This window comes from Elephantulus edwardii, unplaced genomic scaffold, assembly GCF_000299155.1.
Source record: "Elephantulus edwardii isolate Elephantulus edwardi_28Jun2011 unplaced genomic scaffold, EleEdw1.0 scaffold00021, whole genome shotgun sequence".
NCBI classification, from domain to species: domain Eukaryota; kingdom Metazoa; phylum Chordata; class Mammalia; order Macroscelidea; family Macroscelididae; genus Elephantulus; species Elephantulus edwardii.
This window is the reverse complement of record NW_006399771.1, coordinates 5,855,144-5,881,511: the sequence shown is the minus strand read 5'-3', so window position 1 is coordinate 5,881,511 and position 26,368 is coordinate 5,855,144. Positions and strand designations below refer to the sequence as shown.

At 37.8% G+C, this 26,368-nt stretch overlaps 1 protein-coding gene across 1 annotated transcript in view; it reads left to right on the top strand.

Moving 5' to 3' along the window:
- The window catches only part of LRRIQ1 (leucine-rich repeats and IQ motif containing 1), a 267,992-nt gene that overhangs the window by 228,924 nt on the left and 12,700 nt on the right, over positions 1–26,368 (top strand). Inside the window, 2 exon segments of the mRNA XM_006882532.1 lie at positions 6,248–6,380; positions 10,950–11,010. Of these exon segments, the coding sequence (XP_006882594.1) occupies positions 6,248–6,380; positions 10,950–11,010 (194 nt within the window).

The window sequence follows — 26,368 nt, the reverse complement described above, 5'->3', positions numbered from 1 at the left end:
TTGACTACATAGGAATCAGATTGACTTCATGTGCACAAGGAGTCATTGGAGAAGCTCAATATCAGCAGTCAAAGCCAGGCTAGGTGCTGGCTGACTATGCAACATATCATCAGTTATTCATGTACAGGTTCAAATTGTTGATGAAGAAAATTAAAACAAGTCCACAGGAACAAAAATATGAGTCAATCCTACCTGAATTTAAAGAACAAAATAATCTTAAGAATAAGTTTGAGGCACACATATGAAAAATTGAAAAGTCTCTTGGACCGTACTACTCAAAGTGACATCTTAATTTATTAACACTTTGAGAAATCTTTTAACGTTAATTTAACTATTACAATATATCATTTATTGACTACTATAAAGTTTATTGTGAACCTCAGTAAAATGAAATACTTGGCAACTACAGTCTTTTCTCTGTTTATCTTGTTGCTTATTTGGTCTAATTGTGAGAATGGAAGTTTTCTTTAATCATCATATAGCAATAAAATAAAATGTGTAGAGACAAAAAAACCTCTTCAAGGTAGGACTTGATGAAGTCATTTCCAGGAAAATGTTTCTTAATTTGTTTGTGTGTTTGTTTTTTAATCCTGGAATGTTCCCCTCTTTCTAGTGACCTCATGGAATGCTGAGCTTGACCTGAATTTCGAGAATCTTGCACATACCCTCACTTCCAGTAGAGGTAAGTCCTATGGCCCGTGGCACTGAGATAGCTTTCAGGTTATAAAAAAATGGAATTAAATAATAACAAAATAGCTATAGTTATTAAACTCTTATTTTGTATGGCATATTTTGTGTTCCATTATATTGTTGTTGTTATATACTGTCAAGTTAGAACCCCTTCGTAACTGAGACCTCCAGTGGCTTTTCAGAAGCACTAAATAGCGTGGGAAGAAGTTGCCCTTCTGGTGGACATGAACCACATCTCTTTGGGTTGGCAGCTTTATTTAGTATATGCATTTTAAGTAGAGAAAACTGGGCCACAGAACGAGCATATCACTTACACAAGAGTACAAAACTATTATGTGGAAAAGCAATTTTTCATTATGCAAGTTGATGGCAAGTCAGATATAAAGATGGATAAAGTATATCCCCTAATGCCACAGATTCAACTTACTCCATAAATGTTTTCAACATCTCACAATTCTGGAGTGTATTCTAGTAAAACTAAACGATGTGCAAATTCTTAAAAAATGATGTTATTGCCACATCTTAAATCAGTTCTACCGGGGATTTCTGAGAAAAGTATCTAAACAACATGTTACTTTATTTTACTACAAAGGGTGATTTTACTGTGACAGTATTTCTTGGTGCTTGGTTTTAGTTTTGTGTTGTTGCTGTTGTTGTTTGGTGCCTCTTAGTGACTCTGTGTAGAAACGCTTCCTAATGCTCTGAAATGCTCAGAGTTTCCCTTACCATTTCACTCTGCCTTTTCGGGGGTCGTTCTCTCTTTCTTTCTCTGATCCTCATCATTTCCAAGAGTACTGTCTCCTCCCAAGAACTGGTTCCTTCAGATAAAAGGATGAAAGTAGATGAAATGCAGTCTCATCATATGTACCTCTAACTGAGAAATGTGTAAATATAAAGACAGATAATAGTGATTATTCCTTTTGCCTCAGATGCTTACAGGGCCTAATGCAACACGGCTATCGATTTTTATTCAAAATTTTGATCTACTGTATAATCATGGAATTTTGTGGTAATTTAGATTTTAAAGTATTTCACTAATTTTAATTACTGAGATTTTTGGTGTACTTAAATTGTATGCCTAAAGCAAGTATTTGTGCTATCTCTATCCAAGTCCTAACAACAACAAACATGGAGACACTTTCCATGATAATGCATATTATGTGACTTCCACAAGCTAGAATCTTGCCCAAGGTATATGATCATCAGAAAAGAAAACAGAGACTCACTCACTATAAGATATTTAGTGCTCCAGTATAATATAGTAATGAGCAGATGTAGTCTCACTGGATGATGTAAATGACAGAACAACTCCTTTCAGCTTAAAAGAATACATAAAATTAACACAAACCACTTAATTAAATGGCTTAATAACACATCTACATTCATTTTTAAAAACTGCATTACAGAGTAGCTGAGATAATTCTGTTCATTTACCAATATAGAAAATACTGTCAAGCGATAAAATGGATTGATACAGTAACTGAGGCAGGGGTGGAGGGGGAGGTTGGTGTGTCAGAATCAGTGAGACTGGCTCAGGATAGGGCAGAGTTCAGAGCTGCTGTGCATAGGGTACCTTTGGATCAAAGACAACTTGACGGCACTTAACACAATAATAAAAACAATTTAATAACACTTTTGATATTTCCTTTTGCTTATTGTAAAAGTAATTAATGCATTTAGGTGCTAAAATACATTTGGAAAATTAATCTAAATATATAATTACCAACTATCTTCATTCTCCTGTTCTTTGTCTTTTAGCTTTCTCTGTCATAAAATATGGTGAAATAGTAAACGAATGAGTCTTATTACCTAGAGGTAAAAAAATGTGCTTTAATAGCAAAAGTATGTAGTTCGAATATACCAGCTGCTCCACTGGCACTCTTCTCTCATGTGATTTACTGCCTCAGAAAACCCACAGGAGGGTGAGCTATGAGTTGGTTCTGACTCAATGGCACACAATTACAACGTAAAAGGATGATTAGTGCTGCTGTTACCCGTGGGCCCTTATGGACAGTTTTACCTCTATTCTCAACATTTCTGTTTTAACCCTTTTGTACCAATAATTTTCTTCTTGGAGAGGTCATTATTTTAAGTAACTACTTACATGTATAATTAAATACAGTTAAAAAGAATAGAAATATTGCTTGTCACACAAAAACAGCTCTTTGCTACAGATTGAATTGTTTGAGGAAGAAGCAATAAACAACCTATCAACACACATTTATACAGATGTTAACAAAATTAAATTTCTGCTAGGTACCACAAATACCAAAATACAATTTCATTTGTGCGGGTTGATATAACAATGTTTTATTAATAAACACACATAGACAATTAATCCCTCATAATGTGAACTATATTTTCAGTGTTTCTAGCATTTGATACATAGAGTCAGCAGCCATTTATCAACATTACCAAAAATATTTCCATTCTAGAAGAGTTTTCCTTACCATATATTATGTCCTCCAAAAGTTTTCAGTGAAGAAATAGACTCATCTCCAGCCAGGAAATGAAGAGTATGTTTGCTTTTTTGTTTACATTTTTGTTGCTTCTTGTTGTTGTTGTTATTTGCTGTGAAGTCACTTGTGACTCATAGTGACCCTATGTACAAGAGCCCTAAACGCTGCTCTGTCCTGTGCCAATCTTATTGTCTCTGATCTACCTACCCCCATTGCCCCAGTAACTGAATCAGTCAATCTCATGAAAGGTCTTTCTCTCTTGTGCTGTCCCTCCACCCTCCCAACCATGATGTCCCTCTCCAAGGACTGGTCCCTCCTTGTAACATGTCCAGAGTATGAAAGATGAAGCTTCAGAATCCGTCTCCAAGGAGAAGTCTGGTTTCACCCTCTCCAGGGTGAATCTGTTTGTTCTCCTACCAAGCATTCCATAGTATATTTAACACTCTTCTTCAGCACCACGATGCATAGCAAGTACTTTATGGCCTGGATCAGGTGCATCTTAGTTTCCAGACATACATATTGTTCTTCAGTATTCTGGAGAGGTCCCTGACAGCCAACTTTCCCAATGAAATTTGTCTTGATTTCCTGGCTGCTGGTACCAAGAATGTTGATTGTGGAGCCAAGCAAACTAAAACTGTTAACATTCTCAATCTCTTCACTATCAATAATGATGTCGCCAATTGGCCCAGTGGTGAGAATCTGTTTTCTTGATGTTGAGCTTCAATCCATATTGAAGGCTTCAGTCCTTGACCCTCTGCAGCAAGCACTTCAGGTCCTCCTCAGTTTCAGCAAGCAGGGTTGTTTCATCTACATAACGCAGGTTATTGATGAATCTTCCTCCGTTCCAGATGCTACATTCCTCCTCATAGAGCCCAACCTCTTAGACGATCTGTTCTGCATACAGATTGAAAAGGTGTGGAGACAGAATACATCTCTGGCATACACAGTACCCCATTTTGAACCATGAAGTGCCTCCTTCCTCTATTCTGAAAACTGCCTCCTAGTTCAAGTATAGGTTTTACATAAGCACAATCAAATGTTCTGGGATTCCCATTCTTCTCAGAGTCAGCCATAGTTTGTTGTGATCCACACAGTCAAATGCCTTTGCATAGTCAATAAAACACAGATAGACATTCCATTAGTACTCTCTGCCTTCAGCCAAGAACCGTCTAACATTAGCAATAATATCCGTAGTACGATGGCCTCTTCTAAATCCAGACTGCATATCTGGAAGTTCTGGAAAATAGTAATGAGAAAGTTGCCATATATAATAGGCATGTAAATAATTATTTTCTTTGTATGTGTTGTTGTTAGATACCATTGAGGCAAGTACAACTCATAGCGACCCTATGAACAAAAGATCTAAAACTAGTCCTGTTCTGCACCATCTTCACACTTCCTGATAAACAAGAGCCCATTGCAGCAGGCACCTTGTCAGTCTGCCTAGCTGAGGGTCCTCCCCTCCTTTGCCAACCCTTCACCCTTCTCAGAATCAGAATCATGTCCCTCTCCAAGGAATAGCATGTCCTACCAATTAACATAATAAAGAGTTTAAAGGAAAAAATACATCCTGATGTCTAGTTTAAAAAAAAATTCTAATTGTTCTTGCTAGGTACCGTTGAGTTCAGTACAACTCATAGCAAACCCCTGAACCCTGTCCTAACCTGGGCTATCTTTACACTTCCTAACACACACACACACACACACACACACACACACACACACACACACACACACACGAGTCCACTGTGACACTCACTGTGTCTCCTAGTCAAAGGTCTTCTTCCTTTTTTTTTTTGCCAACCAAGGAATAGCCCCTCATAGCAACATGCCCAAAGTATGTGATGCAAAGCCTCATCATTCTTGCCTCCAAACAGCACTCCAGGTGCCCCCTCCCCAAGATATATCTGTTTGTTCTTTTGACTTTCCATGGGATGTTCTCTTCTCTAACACCACACCTCAAAGGCATCAATTCTTCTTCTGTCATCCCTATTCATTGTCCAGTTCTCAGATACATAGCAAGTGACTGGAAAGATCATGGCCTGAGTCAGACATACCTTAGTCCTCAAGGTGACATCATTACTCATCAATAATTTAGAGAGGTCCCTAATTGCAGATATTCCCAGTGCAGTGTGTCTCCTTATTCCTGTCTGGTTCCAAGGGCGTTAATTATGGATCCAAGTAAGATGAAGTTCTTGGCAGTTTCAATGTCTTCTCCATCCATTATGAAGTTGCCTATTCGTCCAGTGGTAAGAATCTTTTGTTTCCTTGACATTGAGATGCAACCCATACTCAAGACTGCATTCGTTGATTTCCTGCAACAGGTGCTTCAAGAAAGAACGCTTTAAGTTAATCAACTGCATTTTAAAACCAAGTTTTAAAACTATAGGATTCATGAGTTTCGTTACCATGGACAAATTTTTGAGAGTTGTTTGTTATTTTTTTGTTGTTTTATTCCCCCCCCCAGTGTACTGTTAATCAATGATGCAAATCTAAGTCCCTAAAAATATAGTAGTGAAACCAATAAGAAGTAATCTAAAATATTCATTCTATGGCATTTGTTCTTAGCCATCTAGTTGACTTCAACTCATTGCAGCCCTATATGCAACAGACTGAAACCCTGCCTGACCCTAAGCCATCCTTGCAATCTCTGCTGTGCCTAAATCTATGCAGTAACTGTGTCATTCCATCTTACTGAAAGTCTTTTCTGACTCTCAATTTTTCCAAGCCTAGCCCCTTTTCTAAGGACTGGCCTCTCCTGATAATACACACAAAGTATATGAAATAAAGTCTCACCATCGTTGCCTCCAAGAAACCTTCTGACTGCACTTTTTATAACTATTGGCAGTCATGGAATAATGAATAATCTTCACTATCACTATTCAAAAGCATTGTTTCTTCTTCTTCTTTGCTCATGTCCAACTTTTACATGCCTATGTAACATCGTTCTTAAAGATTATGTTTTTCTTACTGATGATTTATCTCCTATTAACTAATCTCTTTTTTTTGGGGGGGGGGGTTCTACCTTCCTAGCCTAGACTAAATATTGGCCAAAGCTTGATTTCCTTAAATAACATTATTCCATATTTCATCCGTAGGTAAAGTGGAAGGATTTCTATGCAAGGATACCACTGCAAATGAGAAAATAGAAAGGAGTAGAGAATACACGTACCAGTGGCTTCACTCCCAGGTTGGGGCTCATGAAACAACTGGTTCCAGAAATATGAAATGGTGAGATCATTTCCTTTAAATTAGATTTTTGTATTGTAAACATACCTTGAAAACTAAAACGTGGGTTAATTGTTCTAAAACAAACATGATTTCATAGCCAAAGGCCAATGCACCAGGTTATCAGGTTATAAAAAGTTCTCTAGTATAAAATAGATTTAATCACTCTAAAATAATATATTTTTCACCCCAAAATAATGAGAGGAAACATATTTCTGTAGTTCATGTAGCCAACAGGTGAATTACAAAAATGTTTTCCTTTAAAAGCTAAAGTGCATTGTATCCATTCACTATTTTCAAATAATGTATATGTTGTACATTGCCATATTAAATTTCCATTAAAAATTTTATTTACATTTATAAATTGCATTTTAAACTATGATTCAACCTTTCAGCTATTACTTTCTAGTCATGTAGCTAATTTTCAATATTTAGATTTTTATCTCTCTGATAAGTGAGATAACAATATCTTATTTCTTGTAGTATTGAGATAGCTCACAGCATTGAAGATATCAAGTGCTAAATCTCCTAGCAACAAATTAAATGGTTTGCTTCTGATGCTCAATAAATGTTTATTATACTGATGTGCTACATAGCGTACATGTGTATAAAAATTCCAGAATGTTTCGTATACATTTCCAAGACTTTAATTTTTACCACATATATCCCACAAACCATTCAATGGTATGCTTAGGATTATATTATAAAGGGTATTTTTGAAATATTTCTGTGTATTTTAAATAATAACTATTTTAAATAAATAGAAAATTAAAATCTATTATGTTTGTGTTGTTGATTATCTTCAAGTTGAGCATGACTCATATCAACCCCCTAAACCAAAGGCCTGAAGCCCCTCTGCAACTGTTGACATTTATCAAAGTTCATAGAGTTTCCAGATGCATGTTATTAAGAAAGTGGACACCACTCCTAATTCTAAACCTGTCATAATATGTTATTGTTATTACCTTCCATTGAGTCATCTGCAATGTATATCAACCCTATGAACAGCAGCTTTGAACCCATCTCTGCCCTGTGCCAGTCTAATTAATTCTGACACAGTTAACCCTAGTTACTCTATCAATGCATCTCATTTGGGGTCTCCCTCTCCTGCACTGTCGGTTCACCCTCCCAAGCATGATGTCCTTCTCCAAGGACCACTGTCTCCTGGCCATGTGTCTAAAGTAAGTGAGACAGAGCTTCAAAATCCTAGCCTCCAGAGAGAGACTTGGTTTTACCCGCTCCAAGACAGACCTATTTGTTTTCTTGGCAGTCCATGGTATGTTCAAGACTTCACCAGCACCACAACTTGAAGGCATCTATTCTTCTATCATCCTTAGTCATTGTCCAACACTCTGAAGCATAACAAGTAATTGAGAAGACTATGGCCTGGATTAGGTGCACCTTTTTATCTAGACCAACATCATTGTTCTTCAGCTCTCTGGAGAGGTCCATGACAGCAGATTTTCCCACTGCAATTTGTCTTTTGATTTCCTGGTTTCTGCTGTTGAGTGCTGATTGTGGATCCAAGCAAGCTGTGATTGCTAACAACCTCAACCACTTTTCCATCTAATATGGTGCTGCCAATTGGCCCAGTGGTGAGAATTTTGTCTTCTTGATGTTGATCTTCAATAAATATTGAAGACTACAGTCCTTGACCTTTTAAAGTAAGTGCTTCAGGTCTTTTTCAGTTTCAGCAAGCAAGGTTGTATCATCTGCATATTGTAGCTTGTTAATGAGTCTTCCTCCAATCATGATACCACCCTCCTCCTCATAAAGCCATGCTTCCTGAATAATCTGTTCTCATACATTTTGAAAAGGTACAGAGACAAAATGTATCCCTGACACACTCCTTTCCAGATTTTGAACCGTGCAGTATTTCCTTGCTCTGTTCTGAGGACTTCATCTTGATTCAAGTGTAGGTTTTGTGTAAGCATGATCAAGTGTTCTGAGATTCTCATTTTCCTCAAGTTTAGCCATAATTTATTGTGATTGACACAGTCAAATGCCTTTGAATAGTCAATAAAGCACAGATAATCATTCTTTCGGTACTCTCTGCTTTCTGCCAAGATGCATCTGATATTGGCAATAATGTCCCTAGTGCCATGACCTCTTCTAAACCCAGCCTATATTTCTGGTAGTTCTCTTTCAATGTACTGTTCAAGTATTTTCTGGATAATCTTCAGCAGGAGTTTTGATGATATTGTTTCATAATTTATGCATATGAGCACTTGAAGGTCTGTTCCACAATCAGCACCTGACCTAGTTTATACTGATGATAATGAACTTTTCCAAGGGTTCCTTCCAGAGATGTAATTAATCTGATTCATGTGCATATTATCAGGTGAAATCCATGTGTATAGCCTGTATTTATGTTTCTTATAAAAGGTATTTGCTATGAATAAATCATTGATTGTACAGAATTCTATCATTCTATCCCCAGCCTCATTTCTGCTACTAAGTCCATATTTTCTGACTACTGAGCCTTCTTCCTGATTCCCATCTTTTGCATTCCAGTCTCCCATTATTATTAAATCATCTTGGATACATGTTCGATCAATTTCTGACTACAAAAGTTGATAGAAATAATCTATTTTCTCCTCTTTGGCTCTGGTTGTAGGTGCATAAATTTGAATGATAGTGGAATTAACAGGTCTTTGTATGCATATGGATATTATCCTGCAACTCACAATATTGTATTTCAAGATAAAAATGGCCTTTTAAACTATGAAAGTGACCCCATTTTTTCCTCACCTTTTCATCTGCATCATAATATATCATATGATCTTGATATTCAAAATATTCCATGCCAGTCCATCTCATTTCACTAATACCCAATATGTCGATATTCTTTTTTACAATGTCCAGTTTTCCTACATTCCTGCTTCTCACATTCCATGTACAAATTATTAATTTATTCTTACAACTGTTTCTCCTCCTTTGTGTTTCCAAATTTGAGGGCTCAACTTCAGTTGCCATATCTATTAGTCTCTTCTGAGTGTTCTCTATTGTATATAGGATTTTTAAAGGCCACTTATAATTCAGAAGTGGATAGCCAGTCCTTCTCCATAGTCTGTCTTAATTTGGATGCTCACTGTTAGAAGCATATCTGACAGGCAAATATTTTTACCTTGTAGATGAAAGGCACTTCCCTTACAGAAATAACCAATACATTCACTGCCCACCCACCCCAAGCACGTGTGACTTGTCTCTACCCTTTCCCTGCTACATCCCCATTCCTTGCACACCCAACTACCTGGTCAAACCCTCCCTTCCCCAGCCACCTCTCAATATGATCACCAGTCACTTCTCTGATGCCTTGCACTACACACTGTTACTGGTCTCTCATGCTGTTGTCTATCTCTTATTTAGGAAAAAACGATTATAGATAAAGTATAATTAAATAACATATCCAATGATACAGTAAATGAATGGGGTTTTTTCATGATATTTATGAAAGGATGTTTTCATAGGTTCCTGGTTCTGTCTACAGAGTTCCTTTACAAAAGATGGTAGTCATATAAATAAGAATGCAATTGAAATTGAAGCAATAGTAAATATCTTGAATCACTATATTGCATTTTATTGTGAACAATGAAAGTAGGAATAAATCTTCCAATATTTGAAAATGTATTGTTGTACATATACACAATTTCTTTTCTTTTCCTACTAATCCAGTTAATTTATTTAAATTCATAGGGAGAGCATTCTTATAGCTCTAGGGAAATACAACATATTTATAGCTTACTGTCTATATTAACCAGATAAAACTAAAACTATAACTAACTAGCTCCCTGTTGTCAAATCAAAATTATCTTATCGCTGTCCCACATATGAGTTTTCAGAGACTGTGAATCACATAGAAAGAGATTGTTCACCTTTCTACCACAGAGCTGCTGGTAAATTCAAACCAGTAACCCCTAATTTAGCAGTCCATTTCTCTACAGACTACCCTACCAGATTTCCCTTACCCAGATATAAATGGTCTAATTCAGAGAGTTGAAACATGAGAATCAGTAATTTGAATCCAATAAATATGATCATTCAAAATTTAAATAAATTATATTACACACATGATTAATACTTAACTATTGATTTTTTTCTTTTGAAGACATAATTTACAATCTTGAAAACCAGATATTATCATTCTACTTTTATACAGAATTAATAACGAATATTTGCAAACATTAAATACACTACAACAGTCATAAAAACAAAAGCCTAACCTTTCTCAAAAATTAAGTAAGCATTATAAGTAAATATAAATTAATATGTAACTTTTCTTCAGTTTATTTTAACTCCCAGCCCCATCCCCATGGGCTTCTCAGATTGGGTTCTTTCTGCAGTGATAAAAATATATTCTGATTTTTTTCCTCTTGCATGTGTTTTTGCCTTGTTTATGACAAGAATGGGTAGTATCAAAGTATTATTTATCTTTGTAAGGAAAATAATGGGCTATTCTGGTCATTTTGTAAATGACTAATTTCTAAAAAAGACTTTTCAGTTGGGTTTTTCTTCCTTATAATTTCCCCACATTTTAATTATAACCTGTCTTCTGTTTTTGTCATGATACAGCAATCACTTCTTGCCTGAGTTAGATCCAGATGTACTTAAAGGTGGAAGAGTTCAGCTTGTGGTAAGAAATATATTTAGAGCTATAGAAAAATGTTTTAGATATCAGTCCAAAATAATATATGTCCAAAATAATTTTCAACTGTGGAAATATCACAAGTGTATTTACTTGGTATAACCTCAAAATTATGTATATTTAAAATAATAGCATTATTTCCTTGAGTTATAACTTTAAGTCCTTAATTTAAAATATCAATTTTATATGGTATATTTAAAACCATTAGCATGGATATTATATGTAAATACAATTCAAGAAGGCTGCATGGATCTCAAAATAGCCTAATGAAATTAATCTCTTAAATATTTTAAAAGTGTAGCATCGAGCTGCCACACTTGAGGGAAACAGCAAGATATTCTCATTATTCAAAAAATTAAAGATCAAAATTTAGAAAAAGATTGTGAAGACAGCCACATTAAGTCATAAACTGTATGCAGTTGAAATTTTAGTGAATCAAGTTCTAAACATGGTTTACAATTGTGGCCTCAGACAGCATATATGTATATATTATTATAATATATAATATGTATATATTATTAGAAGAAAACTTTCCTTAACAAAAGAATAATGCCTTACAGAGACTATTAAAATTACACTCTCTAATATCTTTTTAGAGTATCACCAAAGTAGAGAGTACCATGTTTAGTGGCAAAACTGTATGACCTCCTGGGGGTCATGTACTCATATTGTAGGAGGTGACTCTAACTTTATGACACTTCCATTTATATCAGTCAACACATGACCCTTGCTTAACCTGGAATATGTAGATGATACAACTTTGCTATGTACTCATCAAGAAAACTGAGTAGAACTTAGTTTCTGCATAAATTTTATTATGTTGTTGTTGCTGTTGTTATGTGCCGTCGAGTTGCCTGTGACTCATGGCAACCCTATGCTCTGAGTTCTGGCATGTCCTGAGCCAGTCTCATTCATTCTGACACACCAACAACCTCCATTGCCCCAGTCACTATACCAATCCATCACATCAGGGTTCTTCCTCTCCTGCACTGTCCCTCCACCCTTCTGAGTGTGGCGTCCTTCTCTAAGGACTGGTCTATCCTGGCCATGTGCCCAAAGTGTGTGAGAGGGGGCTTCAAAATACTAGCCTGCAAGGAGAAACTTCTTTTCACCCTCTCCAAGACAGACCTATTTGTTTTCCTGGTGGTCCATGGTATGTTCAAGACTCTTCTCTAGCACAGCACCAGAGCTCAAAGGTATTGAGTCTTCTTCTGTCATTCTTAGTCATTATCCAGCTCTCTGATGTATACCATGTAATTGCAAAGACCATGGCCTAGATCAGGCATATCTTAGACTCTAGACAAACATTGTTGCTTTTTTAGGACCTCTGAGAGGACCGTGAGAGCAGATTTTCCTAGTGCAGTTAATCTTTTGTTTTTCCGACTGGGGGTGACAAGAGTGATGATTGTGGAGCTGAGCAAGTTGTTAACAACTTCAGTCTCTTCCCTGTCTATCATGGTAATGCTAATTGGCCCCGTGGTGTGAAAGAATCTTTGCTAAGCTTGAGGAGAATGAGAATCCCCAACCACTTGATTGTGTTTATGAAAAACCCATACTTTAGCAAGAAGCAGTCCTCAGAACAGAGCAAGGAAACTGCATGGTTCAAAATCAGGAAATAAGCGCATAAGGGATGCATCCTGTCTCCATACCTTTTCAATCTAAATGCAGAACAGATAATTCAGGAAGCTGGACTTTATGAGAAGGAATGTGGTATCAGGATTGGAGGAAGACTCACAAACACCCTACGTTATTCAGATGACACAACCTTGATTGCTGAAACTGAAGAAGACATGAAGCTGCTGAAGGTCACGGACTGTAGTCTTCAATATGAACTGAAGCTCAACATCAAGAAGAGATTTTATAAAAAAAATAAAGAATAAAAAGATATTTTATCATAAAGAGAATATTACTTTTAATATGCTAGACATATATGAAGAAGAATGTGTCATCAGGGATGAAGGCACACTAACAACCTGGGAGATACAGAAGACACAAACACGCTAGCAGAAAATGAAGAAGAACCCAAGCATTTATTGATGAAACTCATAGAAGATCGAAGTCTAGTTTACACTTCAGCATAAAGAAAACAAAAATTCTTACAACTGGGTAAAAATAAGCAACATCAAATTAAATCAAGAAAGGTTCAAATGGTCAATGGTATCTTTTCACTTAACATTTATGAAAGTAGCAGTAACAAAGTCAAGTGATGTAAAGCACTGAGCAAATCTGTCACTCAGAACCTCTTTATTGTTAAAGAGCAAGGATATCACTTTAAAGATGAACTTGCACCTGATACAAGCCATGGCATTTCCAGTAGCTTCACATGAATATGAGTAGGACAATGAAGGAAGACAGAAGAAAAAATGATGTCTTCGAATTGTGGTGCCATCAAAGAGTACTGAATATGCCAGGATGACCAACAAATAAATAAATATCTCTTGGGATAATTGAAATCAGAATGCTTCTTAGAAAAAAGAATGATGAGACTTCATCTCACATTCTTCAGGCCTGTTACCAGGAGGGCCCTATAGTTGGAGAAGTTCCTAACTGTTGAAAAAATAAAGGGTCAGCAAAAATGAGGAAGACTGCCTTCAGAATGGAATGACATCATGACTGAAACTATGAACAAATATTGTGGAGATGGCAGAGAATCAGACAAGATACCATACATGGAATAGAGTAGTACTCAACTGGACAGCACCTCTACTGATATTTCATCAATTCCTGGGGTCATATATTTTGTCCATGCTTTCAGTACAACTTGGACTTCTTCCTTCACTTCTGTTGGTTCTTCATCATATGCTACTTCTTGAGATGTTTCAAGAAATTGATGAAACTGTGGATGTGCTGACTGTTGTTGTTGTTGTTGTTGTTGTTGTTTTTCTTAGGTGCCATCAAGTCGAGTACAACTCATAGCAACCCTATCAACAAAAGATCAGAACCTAGTTCTCTCCTGGGCCATCTTCACACTTCCTGTCACACTAGAACTGATTGCAACAGTCACGGTGTCAGTCCACCTGACCGAGGGTCTTCTTCTTTGCCAGTTCTCCACACTTCCAAGCATGATGTCCCTCTCCAAGGAATCTCCCCTCTTAGCAAAATGCTTATCTTTCTTGCCTCCAAAGAGCTCTCAAATTGCACCCTCTCCAATAAGTATTTCTTTGTTCTTTTGGATGTCCAAGGATGTTTAGTGCTCTTCTCTAACACCACAGCTCAATACTTCTTCTGTCATTCTTATTCATTGTCCAGCTCTCGGTTGCATAGCAAGGTATTAGAAAGACTATGGCCTTAATCAGATACACCTTAGTCCTCAAATTAATACCATTACCCCTCAATAATTTGGAGAGATCCCTAATTGCAGATTTAACCAATGCAATGTGTCTCCATATTTCCTGACTACTGGTACCAAGGGTGTTAGTTATGGATTCAAACAACATAAAGCTGCTGACTATTTCCGTTTCCTCTTTATCCATCATTATGTTGCCTCTCAGTCCAGTGGTAAGAATCTGTGTTTTCTTGATATTAAGAAGCAATCCTTATCAAATGCAGCATTCCCTGGTCTTCTGCAAAAAGTACATCAAGTCCTCCCCACTTTCAGTAAGCAAGGTTGTGTCGTCTGAGTAACACAGGTTATTGGAGAGTCTCCCTCCAATCCTGATGTTACATTCTTCTTGACAGAGTCCAGCTTCTTGAATAATTTGCTCAGCGTTCAGATTAAATAGGTATGGAGAGACAATACAACTCTGACACACTCCCTTCTTAATTGGAAACCCTGTTCTGTTCACACAACAACCTTCTGGTCCAGGTATACTTATCATCAAAATCACCGAACGCCACATCATTCACTACATAATATGACCCAAAATATAATCAAATCATTAACATTAATTCAATTAATACCCCTATTAATACCCCTCCAAGAAAGACTTTACTAGATCCCCAAGTCTCAGGATACTTTTCAGTAGCCATTGCTGTAGTATAACCAAACACTATCAATATCCCACCCAAATAAATCAGAAAGACTATTAAACCTAAAAACGACCCCCCAGAATAACCCACACCACACCCCTCCACATAAATTAAACCTAGCCCCCCCCAAAAGAGGAGAAGGCTTAGAAGAAATTCCTACAACTCCTAAAACAAACATTACACTCAACAGAAAAACAGTATATGTCTTATACAAATATGGAAGACTGCTCCCTGTCCAACTGGTATCAAGAGTTCCATTTTTGTTCCCCTTTCCCAAAAAAAGTAATTTGGTGGAAATTATTTAATATTAATATTAAATGAATATTAACATTAAATATTGTTATTGTTATGTGCCATTGAGTCGTTTGTGACTCAGAGTGACCCTATGTACAACAGCTCTAAACCCTGCTCTATCCTGTGCCAATTGCTTTGCCTCTGACACACCCATCCCAATTACCTCAGTCACTGAATCAATCCACCTCCCAGAGGGCCTTCCCCTCCTGTGCTGTCCCTCTACCCTACCAAGCATGATGTCCCTCTCCAAGGACCTGTCTCTCCTTACAATATGTCCAAAGTATGTCAGACGAAGCCCCAGAATCCCTGCCTCCAAGGAGCAGCCTGGTTTAACCCTCTCTAAGATGAATCTATTTGTTTTCTTGGCAGTCATGGTACATTCAATACTCTTCTCCAGCACCACAGCTCAAAGGCATCAATTCTCCTTCTATCCTCCCTAGTCATTGTCAACTCTCTGATGCATAACAAGTGATTGCAAAGACCATAGCCTGTATCAGGTGCACCTTAGTCTCCAGAGAGACACCGTTGCTCTTGAGTACTTTAGAGAGGTCCCTAACCATGTACTTTCCCATTGAAATACGTTTTTTATTTCCTGGCTACTGATACCAAGAATGTTGACCATGGATCCAAGCAAACTGAAGCTGTGAACAATCTCAATCTCTTCGCCATCCATCCTGATGCTACCGATTGGTCCAGTGGTGAGAATCTTTGTCTTCTTGACATTGAGCCTCAGTCCATACTAAACAATATTATTAATATACTGAACAATGTCATCTCTGGAATAATATAAATACTGATAGAAGAGTAAATCCACAGGAAAATGCCAGAAATGTAAGCTGGACTGAGATATGATCACTGATGTCAGATAGTGCTTGGCTGAAGCAGAGAAAACCAGAAAGTTGTTTTGATGTGTTTTGTCAGGCATGTAGAAGCATTTACCACATGGATCATAACAAATTACTAGTAACATTGAGAAGAACAGGAATGCCAGATCACTTCATTTTGGTCACTCCAGGTCTCTATAAGATCAAGAAGAAATTTTTCAATCAGAACACAGGAACACTGTGTGGTTCATAATCAAGAAAAGTGTGCATCAGAATTGTATCTTTTCTGTAAACCTTTTCAATCTATATACTGAGCAAATAATTCAAGAAGCTGGACTTTATAACATCAGGATTGGAAGAAGACTTATCAGCAACCTGTGGTAGACAGTTAACATAATCTTGTTTACAGAAAGTGAAAACTTTTGAAGTGCTTACTGAAGAAGATCAAATATGGGTTACACTTAAACATTAAGAACAAAACTTCTAACCTCTGGATCAATAGGCAACCTCATGACCGATGAAAATTGATTGAATTGTCAAGAATTTAATTTACTTGGATCCATAATCTTTACCACTGGTTGCAGCAGTAAAGAAATCAAATGACATGTTGTTTTGAGGAAATCTACTCTCCATTACCTCTTCAAAATTCTAAAGTGTAAGGCCATCAGTTTAAAGAGTAAAGTATACTTAATCTAATCAGTGGTCTTTTCAATTATTTTCTAGGCATCTGAAAGTTGGACAGTGAATAAAGAAGACCAAAAGAATAGATAGGCTGCCTAAAGAACAAAAAAATTACAGTTTTAAGGGAGTACAACAACAGTGCTTCTTATAGCCAAGGATATTGAAATCACCTCTCACTAACTTTGGACGTATTCTCAGGAGTAACTAATTCTTGGAGAGTGACATCGTGCTCAGAACGGTGGAGAGTCAAAGAAAGAGAGGAAGACCTCAAAAAGATTAGGTTGACTTGATGGCTTGAGCATGGCACAGATTGTGAGGATGAGGCAGACAAGTCAAGGTTCGGAACTATTTTGTTAAGGGGTCCCTATGAATCAAATGGATTGGCATCGGTCAGTTTGATTCAGACAGTAATATGATCTACTACGCCAACAGAAAAAATGGAGGGGGAAGTATGGTTGCATTCATAGTAAAAAAAAGACTATTTCTAGATGTATCCTTAAGTACACTATTATGAGTGATAGAATACAATCCAACACATACAAGGAAGACATGACAATACCACTATCTTTCAAAAATATGCACTAATGACTACAGCCAAAGAAGAGGAAATAGATTCCCACCAACTTTTGTAGTTTGAAATAGATCATATATGCAATCAAGATTTATTAATGATTGTTGTTTTACTGTGTCATTGAGTTGACAGGAACTCACAGCAACTCTACACAGAGCAGCTCTGAACTCTGCTCTATCATGAGCCAACCTCATTGCCTGGACACATAGCCTTCATTACCTCAGTTACTGTCAAATTGTCTCATCTGGGGTTTTCCCTCCTGCACTGTTCCTCCAACCTCTGAGCATTGTGTACTTCTCCAAGGACTTGTCCATTCTGCCACATGTCCAAAGTATGTGTGACAGAGCTACAAAGTCCTTAACTCTAAGGAGCAGCTTGATTTCACCCTCTCCAGGATAGACCTGGATGGATGGATGGATGGATGGATGGATAGATAGATAGATAGAGTACAAAATTGTATGTGCAGAACCACATACTTTTTCAGAGACACAACTCAAAGGGATTGATTATTTTTCTGTTGTCTTTGATCATTCTCCAGATCTCTGATGCATAACAAGTAATTGCAAGGACCATGGTCTGGATCAGGTGCACTTTGGTCTCTCGACTGACATCATTGATCTTTAGCACTCTGGAGAGTTCATTGAAAGCTGATTTTCCTAATGCAATTCATCTTTTGATTTCATGCTTGCTGGTGCCAAGAGTGTCATTGTGAACCAAACAAGCTCGTCAGTATTATAATAGAAGTACTTGCTATGGCAATGCAACAAGAGAAGGAAATAAAATCCATCTAGGTGGGCAAAGAGATGGTTAAACTGTTGTTATGTACAGATGATTTGATAGTGTACACACAAAACCCCAAGGACTCAACAAAAAAATTGTTAGAGCTAGTAGACTTATTTAGTACAGTGGCAGGATATAAGACCAACATCCAAAAATCAGTGGGGTTCCTTCACAGTAAAAGAGAGAACTCGGAGAAGGAAACCAAGAAAGCAATACCATTTACAATAGCCAACCACAAATTGAGATACTTAGGAATGAGCCTAACTGGAAACCCAAAAGGGCTGTACAAAAAAAAAAAAACAAACAGAACATTTCTGTGAGACACAATAAAAGACCTAAATAAAAGGGAAAATATTCCTTGTTCATAGGTAGGAAGACTCAATATTGTGAATATGACAGTTCTATCAAAAGCAATCTAGGTGTTCAATGCAATCCCAATACAGATACCATATTCATTTCTCAATGAGATCTAAAGAGAAATTATCAAGTTTATTTGGAGAGCAAAGAGATGCTGAATAAGTGACACAAAAATGAAGTGGGAGGCATAGCACAGCCTGACTTCAAAACCATGAGTAGTAACCGAAACAGCATGGTACTGGTCTGGTACAATGACAGGCACACAGACCAATGGGACAAAATCAAGAATCTAGAAATGTATCTCCCTATGTATGGTTAGCTGATACACAGTCAACTGATATTTGGTTAACAAGGAAATAAAACCTATCACATGGGAAAATGACAACCTATTCAACAAACAGTGCTGGCAAAACTGGACTGTTATCTGCAGAAAACTGAAACAGGATCCACGTCTTACACTGTATACAAAAATCCATTCAACATGGATCAGAGATCTGGGAATAAAGTCCAAAACAATAAAGTTCATGAGAGACAAACTGGGCTCAAGCTTACAAAGCTTGTTTGTTGTTGTTGTTGTTGTTGTTGTTGTTAGGTGTCTTCAAGTCAAGTACGACTCATAGTGATCCTATGAACAAAAGATCTGAAACCAGTCCTGTCCTGCACCATCCTCACATTTCCTGACACACAAGAGCCCATTGCAGCAGTCACCTTGTCAATCCACCTGGTTGAGGATCTTCCTCTCCTTCGCCGACACTCCACCTTTCCCAACATCATGTTCCTCTCCAAGGAATAGCCCCTTCTAGCAATATGTCCAAAGAATTTGAGGCAAAGACTCACCATTCTTTCCTGCAAAGAGCACTCTGACTGTACCCTCACCAAGACATATCTATTCATTTTCTTGGCAGTCCATGGAATGCCCAGTGCTCTTCTCCAACACTACAGCTCAAGGGCATCGATTCTTTTTCAGTAGTCCTTATTCATTGTCTAGGTCTCAGATGCATTGCTAGTAATTGGAAAGACCATGGCCTGAATCAGAGTCACCTTAGTCTTCAAACTGACATCACTATTCAATAACTTTAAAAGAGATTAGACTATGGTATAAAGAGACTGCCAAATACAGCCATACATGTACCATCTGGAAATCTGATGAGTGAGATCTTCTAAAGATTAAATATCTGTGCTCATCAAAAACCTTTTTCAACAAGATAAAAAGAAAACCTGCTAACTTGGAAGAAGCATTGACAATGCTATGTCAGATAAGAGTCTTATAACAAAAGTTTACAGAGTACCCCTGGACTTCCAGGCTAAAAAACCTGATAACTCAATTACAAAATGGGCAAAGACATGGAAAGACTTCTGAAGAGGAAGACATTTGCATGGCCAACAGGCACATGAATATTGCTAAGAAAAATCTGAGAGGTATATGACATTCAGTGGTTGGAAGCCAGAAGTAATCAAATGACAATGTTCCTTAAGTGATCTGTAGATTAATTGTAATGCCAGAATAATTTTATGCAAATAAAGACCGCAATGAGATAACATCTCTTCCAAGTAGCAGTGACAAAGCATAGTAGGGCAGCAAGCAATAAATGTTGGAGAGGTTGTGGAGGGGCGTGAACTCTCATACACTCTTGGTGGGTTTTTTAAATGGTGCACACACTCTTAAAAGACAGGTTGGCATTTCTTCAAAAAAATGGATGTAGAAACTCCATATGACCCAGCTGTTCCACTACTAAGAAGGAGTAGATGGCTCATGTACCTTTGGGATTGCAGCACAGTTACTTGCCACTAGGCCACCAGAAGTTCCTACTCAGAATATGTGTTGTTGTTGTTGTTGTCATTGGTATGTGTACCCGAGTGGCCAGCAACCAACCCATAGCAACACTGTGTAAAGCAGCTCGGAACCCTGCCCTGTCCTGAGCCAGTTTCACTAATTCTGACACACTGACTAACTTCCATTGCTCCAGTCACTGTTTCAATCCATCTCATCTTGGGTCTTCCTCTCCTACGCTATCCCTCCACACTTACGAGCATGATGTCCTCTTCCACGTGCCCAAAAATATGTGAGATGGAGCTTCAAAATCCTAGTGTCTAAGGAGTAACTTGGTTTCACCCTTTCCAAAATAAATCTATTTGTTTTCTAGGCAGTCAATATTGTACATTCAAGACACTTCTCCAGCACCACAATCCAGAGGCATTGATTCTTCTCCTACTGTCATCCTTAGTCATTGTCTAACTCTCTGAAGCATAACAAGCAATTGCAAAGACTGTGGCCTGGATTTGGCATACCTTAGTCTCTACACTGACATTACTGCTTTTCAGTGTTCTGGAGACATCCCTGACAGCAGATTTTCCCAGTGCAATTCATCTTTTGACTCTCTGATGGCTGGATTTAGGAGTGTTGATTGTGGAGCCGAGCTAGCTGTAATTGTTAACAACCACAATCTCTTCTCCACCTATCATGGTGCTGCCAATTGGCCCACTGGTGAGAATCTTTGTCTTCTTGATGTTAAGCTTCAATTCATATTGAAGACTACAATCCACAAGGAAATTAGAACTGAGATACAAATGGAGATTTATACACCAATATTCATAGCAGTGTTATTCATTGAAACAGCTCAAGTGTCCAACCACAACTGGATGGATTGAAAAATTTTGATACAATCACATAACAGAATACTGTATAATACTCAGGAGCAACAATTTTTAAGAATACAACATAACTTGGAAGAGACTTAAGAGCATTATCCTGAGAACTAATAGTCTCATAAGGATAAATACTGCATAAGACCATTACTGTGAAAATAGGAGGAAAACTAGTAAAATGTGTGTATGGGACCCAAGAGAAAACAAGCAGAAGCATGAGGATGAGTAGAGGCAAAATGACATTGTTGCACTGTTTGATGGATAGAGGGGAGGAGGTAAAGGAAATGGGAAAGATCTGATGGGGACCTGAAAAGACAAGGTAATTATAAAATGGTGATTAATTTTATAAACATAATGCATGATCATGATTGTATGAAACACAATGTGATTGAAGAATAGTGTGAAACACAACACAAACTTTGTAAGCAATCCAATATAAAATAAAAATGGGGGGGGGGAATACTCACCTAGCGGCAAGAAGCTGTGCTGCAATGTCTCAAATTCAAGGCCTCCAGCTGCTCCATGGGAGACGGCTGGCTAATCTCCTCCTGTACAATTAACTTCCTCTGAAAAGTTGCTGCGGGTGGTGGGGGTGTCAATTATGGGTTTGTTCCAACTCTACGGTGCACACCACCACCATGAGAAAACGATCAAGTTTTATTAGAAATCAACAGAAAAATTTCTTCTTATAAAGCATTTAGAGGTTCAGAGAATAAGGAATAGCCAACAAAATTTTGAAACAGAAAAGACGACTTATTGTTGTATTGAAGCATGATTAATTCGACTCATAGGGACTCAGATCCTAACTCTGTCCTATCCTACACTATCCTTATCATCCCTGACATATTTAAGTGCTGTAGAGAAACTACATCAGTCTCTCTCATTGAGAGTCTTCCTCTCCTTTGCTGACCCTCCACCTTTCCAAGCATTTTTCAAAGATGTCCTTTTCCAAGGAATAGCCTCTCCTATCAATATGTCCAGAATATATGAGGGGAAGTTTCATCAACGTTACCTCCAAGGAACATTTTGGTTATATAATCTCTAACACATATCTTTGCTTTTGATAGTAATTGGAAATTCAGCACTCTTCTCCAAAACTTCAACTCAAATGCATTGAATCTTCTTGTCATTCTTATTCCTTTTCCAGCTTGCTGATACGTAGCAGGTGATTGGAAAGACTGTTGCCTTAATCAGGGACACCTTAATCTTTAGACTGACAGCATTGTTTTTCAGGACTTCGGAGAGATCTCTTACATCAGGATTCCCCAATGTTATATGTCTCTTGATCTCCTGACTGCTGGTACTAAAGGTGCCAATTGTGGATCCAAGCAAGATGAAATCATTAATAATTTCAATATATGCTCCATCTATCATTATATTGCCTATTATCTGAGTGGTGAGGATTTTTGTTTTCTTGATATTGAGTTGTGATCCATACTGAAGGCTGCAATCCTTAATCTTCTGCATTAAGCGCTCTAGACCCCCTCACTCCCAGCAAGCAAGATTGTGCCACCTGCATTACACAGGTGTTTAATGTCTGTCTTCTAATCTTTTCTTCTTATTTACAAAATTCAAATACATTGTTTTTAAGAGCAAATTATTTCCATTTCCCTCACCCTCCCACCCATCAAACTGTACAACCCCCATGATTAATGCCCCCTCCCACTGCACATCCACATTCCTCTACTTCCAACCTCTCCCACCCCTCCTGGAGCCTTATTCTCAGTCTACAATAATGGTTTTGTACAGTATTTATCCTTGTCAGACTGATTTAGTTCACTCAGCATAATGCTCTCTAGTCCCTCCAAAATTAGGTAATAATTTACAAAATCACTGCTCCTGCATGCTGCATTGTGTGAATGTACCATAATTTTTCAATCCATTCTTTTGTGGTTAGACATTTTGGCTGTTTCCTTGTTCTTGGTGATGGTGAATAATGGTGCTGTGAACATTGGTGTACAAATCTCCATTTGTGCCTCTCTTCTCATTTTCTCAGGGTATGTTCCAAATCGTCAGAACAGAGCAAGGAAACAATGCATGGTTCAAAATTTGGAAAGTTGTATGTCCAGAATGTGTCCTATCTCCATATCTTTTCAATCTGTGTGCAGAACAGATTATTCGGGAGGCTGGGCTCTATGAGGAGAAGTGTGGCATGAGGATTGGAAGTTAACTCATCAACAATCTGCATTATGCAAATGATACAACCCTGCTTGCTAAAACTGAGGAGGGAAGCATTTGCTGTACAAGGTCAAGGACTACAGCCTTCAATAAGAATTGAAGCTCATCATCAAGAAAACAAAGATTCTCCACACTGGGCTGATTGGCAGCATCATGATAGATGATAAAGAGATTGGGATTGTTGACAGTTGCAGTTTGCTTGGCTCTACAATCAACACTCTTGTTACCAGCAGCCAGGAAATTAAAAGATTAATTGCATTGGGAAAGTCTGCTGTCAGAAACCTCTACAAAGTACTGAAGAGCAAAGATATCAGTTTTCAGACTAAAGTGAACCTGATACCAGCCATGGTCTTAACAATTATTTGCTATGCACCATAGAGCTAGACAATGACTAGGGATGATAGAAGGAGAGTTGATGACTTTGAGCTGTGGTGCTGGAGAACATTATAGAATATACCATGGACTGCTAGAAGAACGGAGAGGGTGAAGCCAGGCTGTTCCTTGGAGGCAAAGATTCTGAAGCTTCATCTGACGTATTTTGTACATGTTACAAGGCAGATCAGTCTTTGGAGAGGGACATTATACCTGGAAAAGTGGAGGGAGAGAGCAAGAGAGGAAGACCCTCGATGAGATGGATTGATTCAGTCACTGGGGTAATGGAGATAGGTGTGTTAGAGACAATAAGATTGGCAAGGTATAGAGAAGCGTTCAGGGCTGTTGTACATAAGGTCACTGTGAGTTACAGGTGACTCAATGGCACATCACAACAACATATTCCAGGTAGCAGAATAGCTGGGTCATATGGAAATTTCTATGTACACCTTTTTGAGGAAGTGTCAAATCAAACTGCCTTCCAAAATGGTTGTACCGTTTTACAATCCCACCAACAAAGTATAAGAGTTCTTTCTCACCACATCCTCTCCAACATTTATTACTTGCTGCCCTGTTAAACTTTACCACTGTTACTGGAGTGAGACACCCCTCTTCATAAAGTCCAGCTTCTTGCCCAGCATACAGACTGAAAGCTGTATCAAAGCCTTGATATACATTTTTTCCTAATTTTAAGCCATGCAATGTTTTCTTGTTCTATTTAGAAAACAGATTCTCAGTCTAGGTATAGACTTTTTATATGCATAATTGAGTGTTCTGAAGTTCCCATTCTTTTTAAGGTTAAAGCTAGTTTATTATGATCCATACAAACAAATGCTTTTGTGTAGTCACATTAGACATTCTTCTTTTATTCTCTACTTTCAGCCAAGGCCCATCTGACATAAACATTGATATCCCTAGAACCATTATCTCTTTTAAATTAAACTTGAACTTCTGGCAATTCTCTGTCAGGGTACTAGTCTAACTGCTTTTTAAGAATCCCCAACAAATTTTGCTTGCATGTGCTTTAATGATATTGTTCAATAATTTCCACATTATGTTGGCTCATCTGTCTTTCTTTGAGCCATTTTTGGATGATCTTTGTGCAGTTTCTTGTTCAAAATTTCTTTCCTCGCTGTTGAATGTGATTCTGCTATGTAGATAGTTAGAAATGTGAGAATAGAGTGTTAGCCTATCTACCTATCTACAAGGGTGGATAAATTGAGTGGGTCCAGCCACAGAAATAAATGTTTCCCACCAGGAAGAGTGCACGCAAGAGAATGTAATAAGCTTCTTCTTCCAGACAGACTAGGAGGGCACACAAGAGGAGTTGCCCCAGCAAAGAACCAGAGACCTGACATGAGATGGGACTTTGGGACTGCAATATCATTGGAAACAGAGCTAATAACCATACCTCAAGTTTGTTGGACAATTGTGGGACCATATTTCACAGACCTGAAAACTTTGTAACATTAGCCAAAAACTGCGAGGGTTAAGGCTGAGGTTCCCAAAATACATTTCAGAAGCTGTCTTGTGTTCTGCTGTTGTTGTTGTTATGTGCTGTTGAGTTCCTTGAAATTCATAGCAACCCTACGTAAAATAGACTGAAAACTTGCTCTATCCTGTCCTAATCTTACTGTCTAATACACTGACCCCCATTACTCTAGTCACTGAATCAATCCATCTCATCAAGGGTCTTCCTCTCTTGTGTTGTCCCTCCACCCTCCCAGGCATGATGTCCCTCTCCAAGGACTGGTCCTTCCTTGCAGCATATCGAAAGTATGTCAGCTAGAGCTTCAGAATCCTTGCCTCCAAGGAGCATCCTGTTTTCACCTCCTCTAGGACGAACCTGTTTGTTCTAGCAGTCCTCAAGCACCACAGTTCAAAGGCATCAATTCTCCTATCATCCATAGTCATTGTCCGGCTTTCTTACTTTCTGACACATAGCAAGTAATTGCAAAGATGGTGACCTGAATTAGGTGCACCTTAGTCTCCAGACTGACATCATTGCTCTTCAATAAAGTCCCTGACAGCGGAATTTTCCAACATAATTTGTCTTTCAATTTCCTGGCTGTTGTTACCAAGAGTGATGATTGTAGAGCCAAACAAACTGAGCTGTTAGCATTCTCAATCTCTTTACTGTCTGTCATGATGCTGCCAGTTGGCTCACTGGTGAGAATCTTTTTTTTGTGTTCTGTTACTAACCTGAATTATATAGCCTTTTGACTTCTGCAATATTTTTCTATGTGATCTGTGGGCTATTTCTTGGAACTTTGGACCCTGTAAAGCAGTAAGATTGGTGATGAGTAGAAAGAGGTAGAGGAGCCTGGATGGGAATTGGTTTTGGGTTGTTGATGCTGTTGATGGAGACACTTCTCCTTTGTGAGGTAAAGGTCAGGCATGGCCATCCCCTTGTGGCCCTTGCTCTTTTTATGATATTCAACAATATTTTTTTGAATGTGATAGTAATGATATTGTTTGCTAATTCCACATTCTGTGTGGATCCCTTTACTTTTTTTTTAGGCATTTAAGTTAAATTTTAATTTAATTGAAGACTACAGTGGATGAAGTATGACTTTTTTATTTTTTTAATTTTATTAATTTTAATGAACATTGACAGAGATTTTGGGTTTCCATTCATTCATTGTTGCACTATTTTCTCTACCCTATCCCCAGT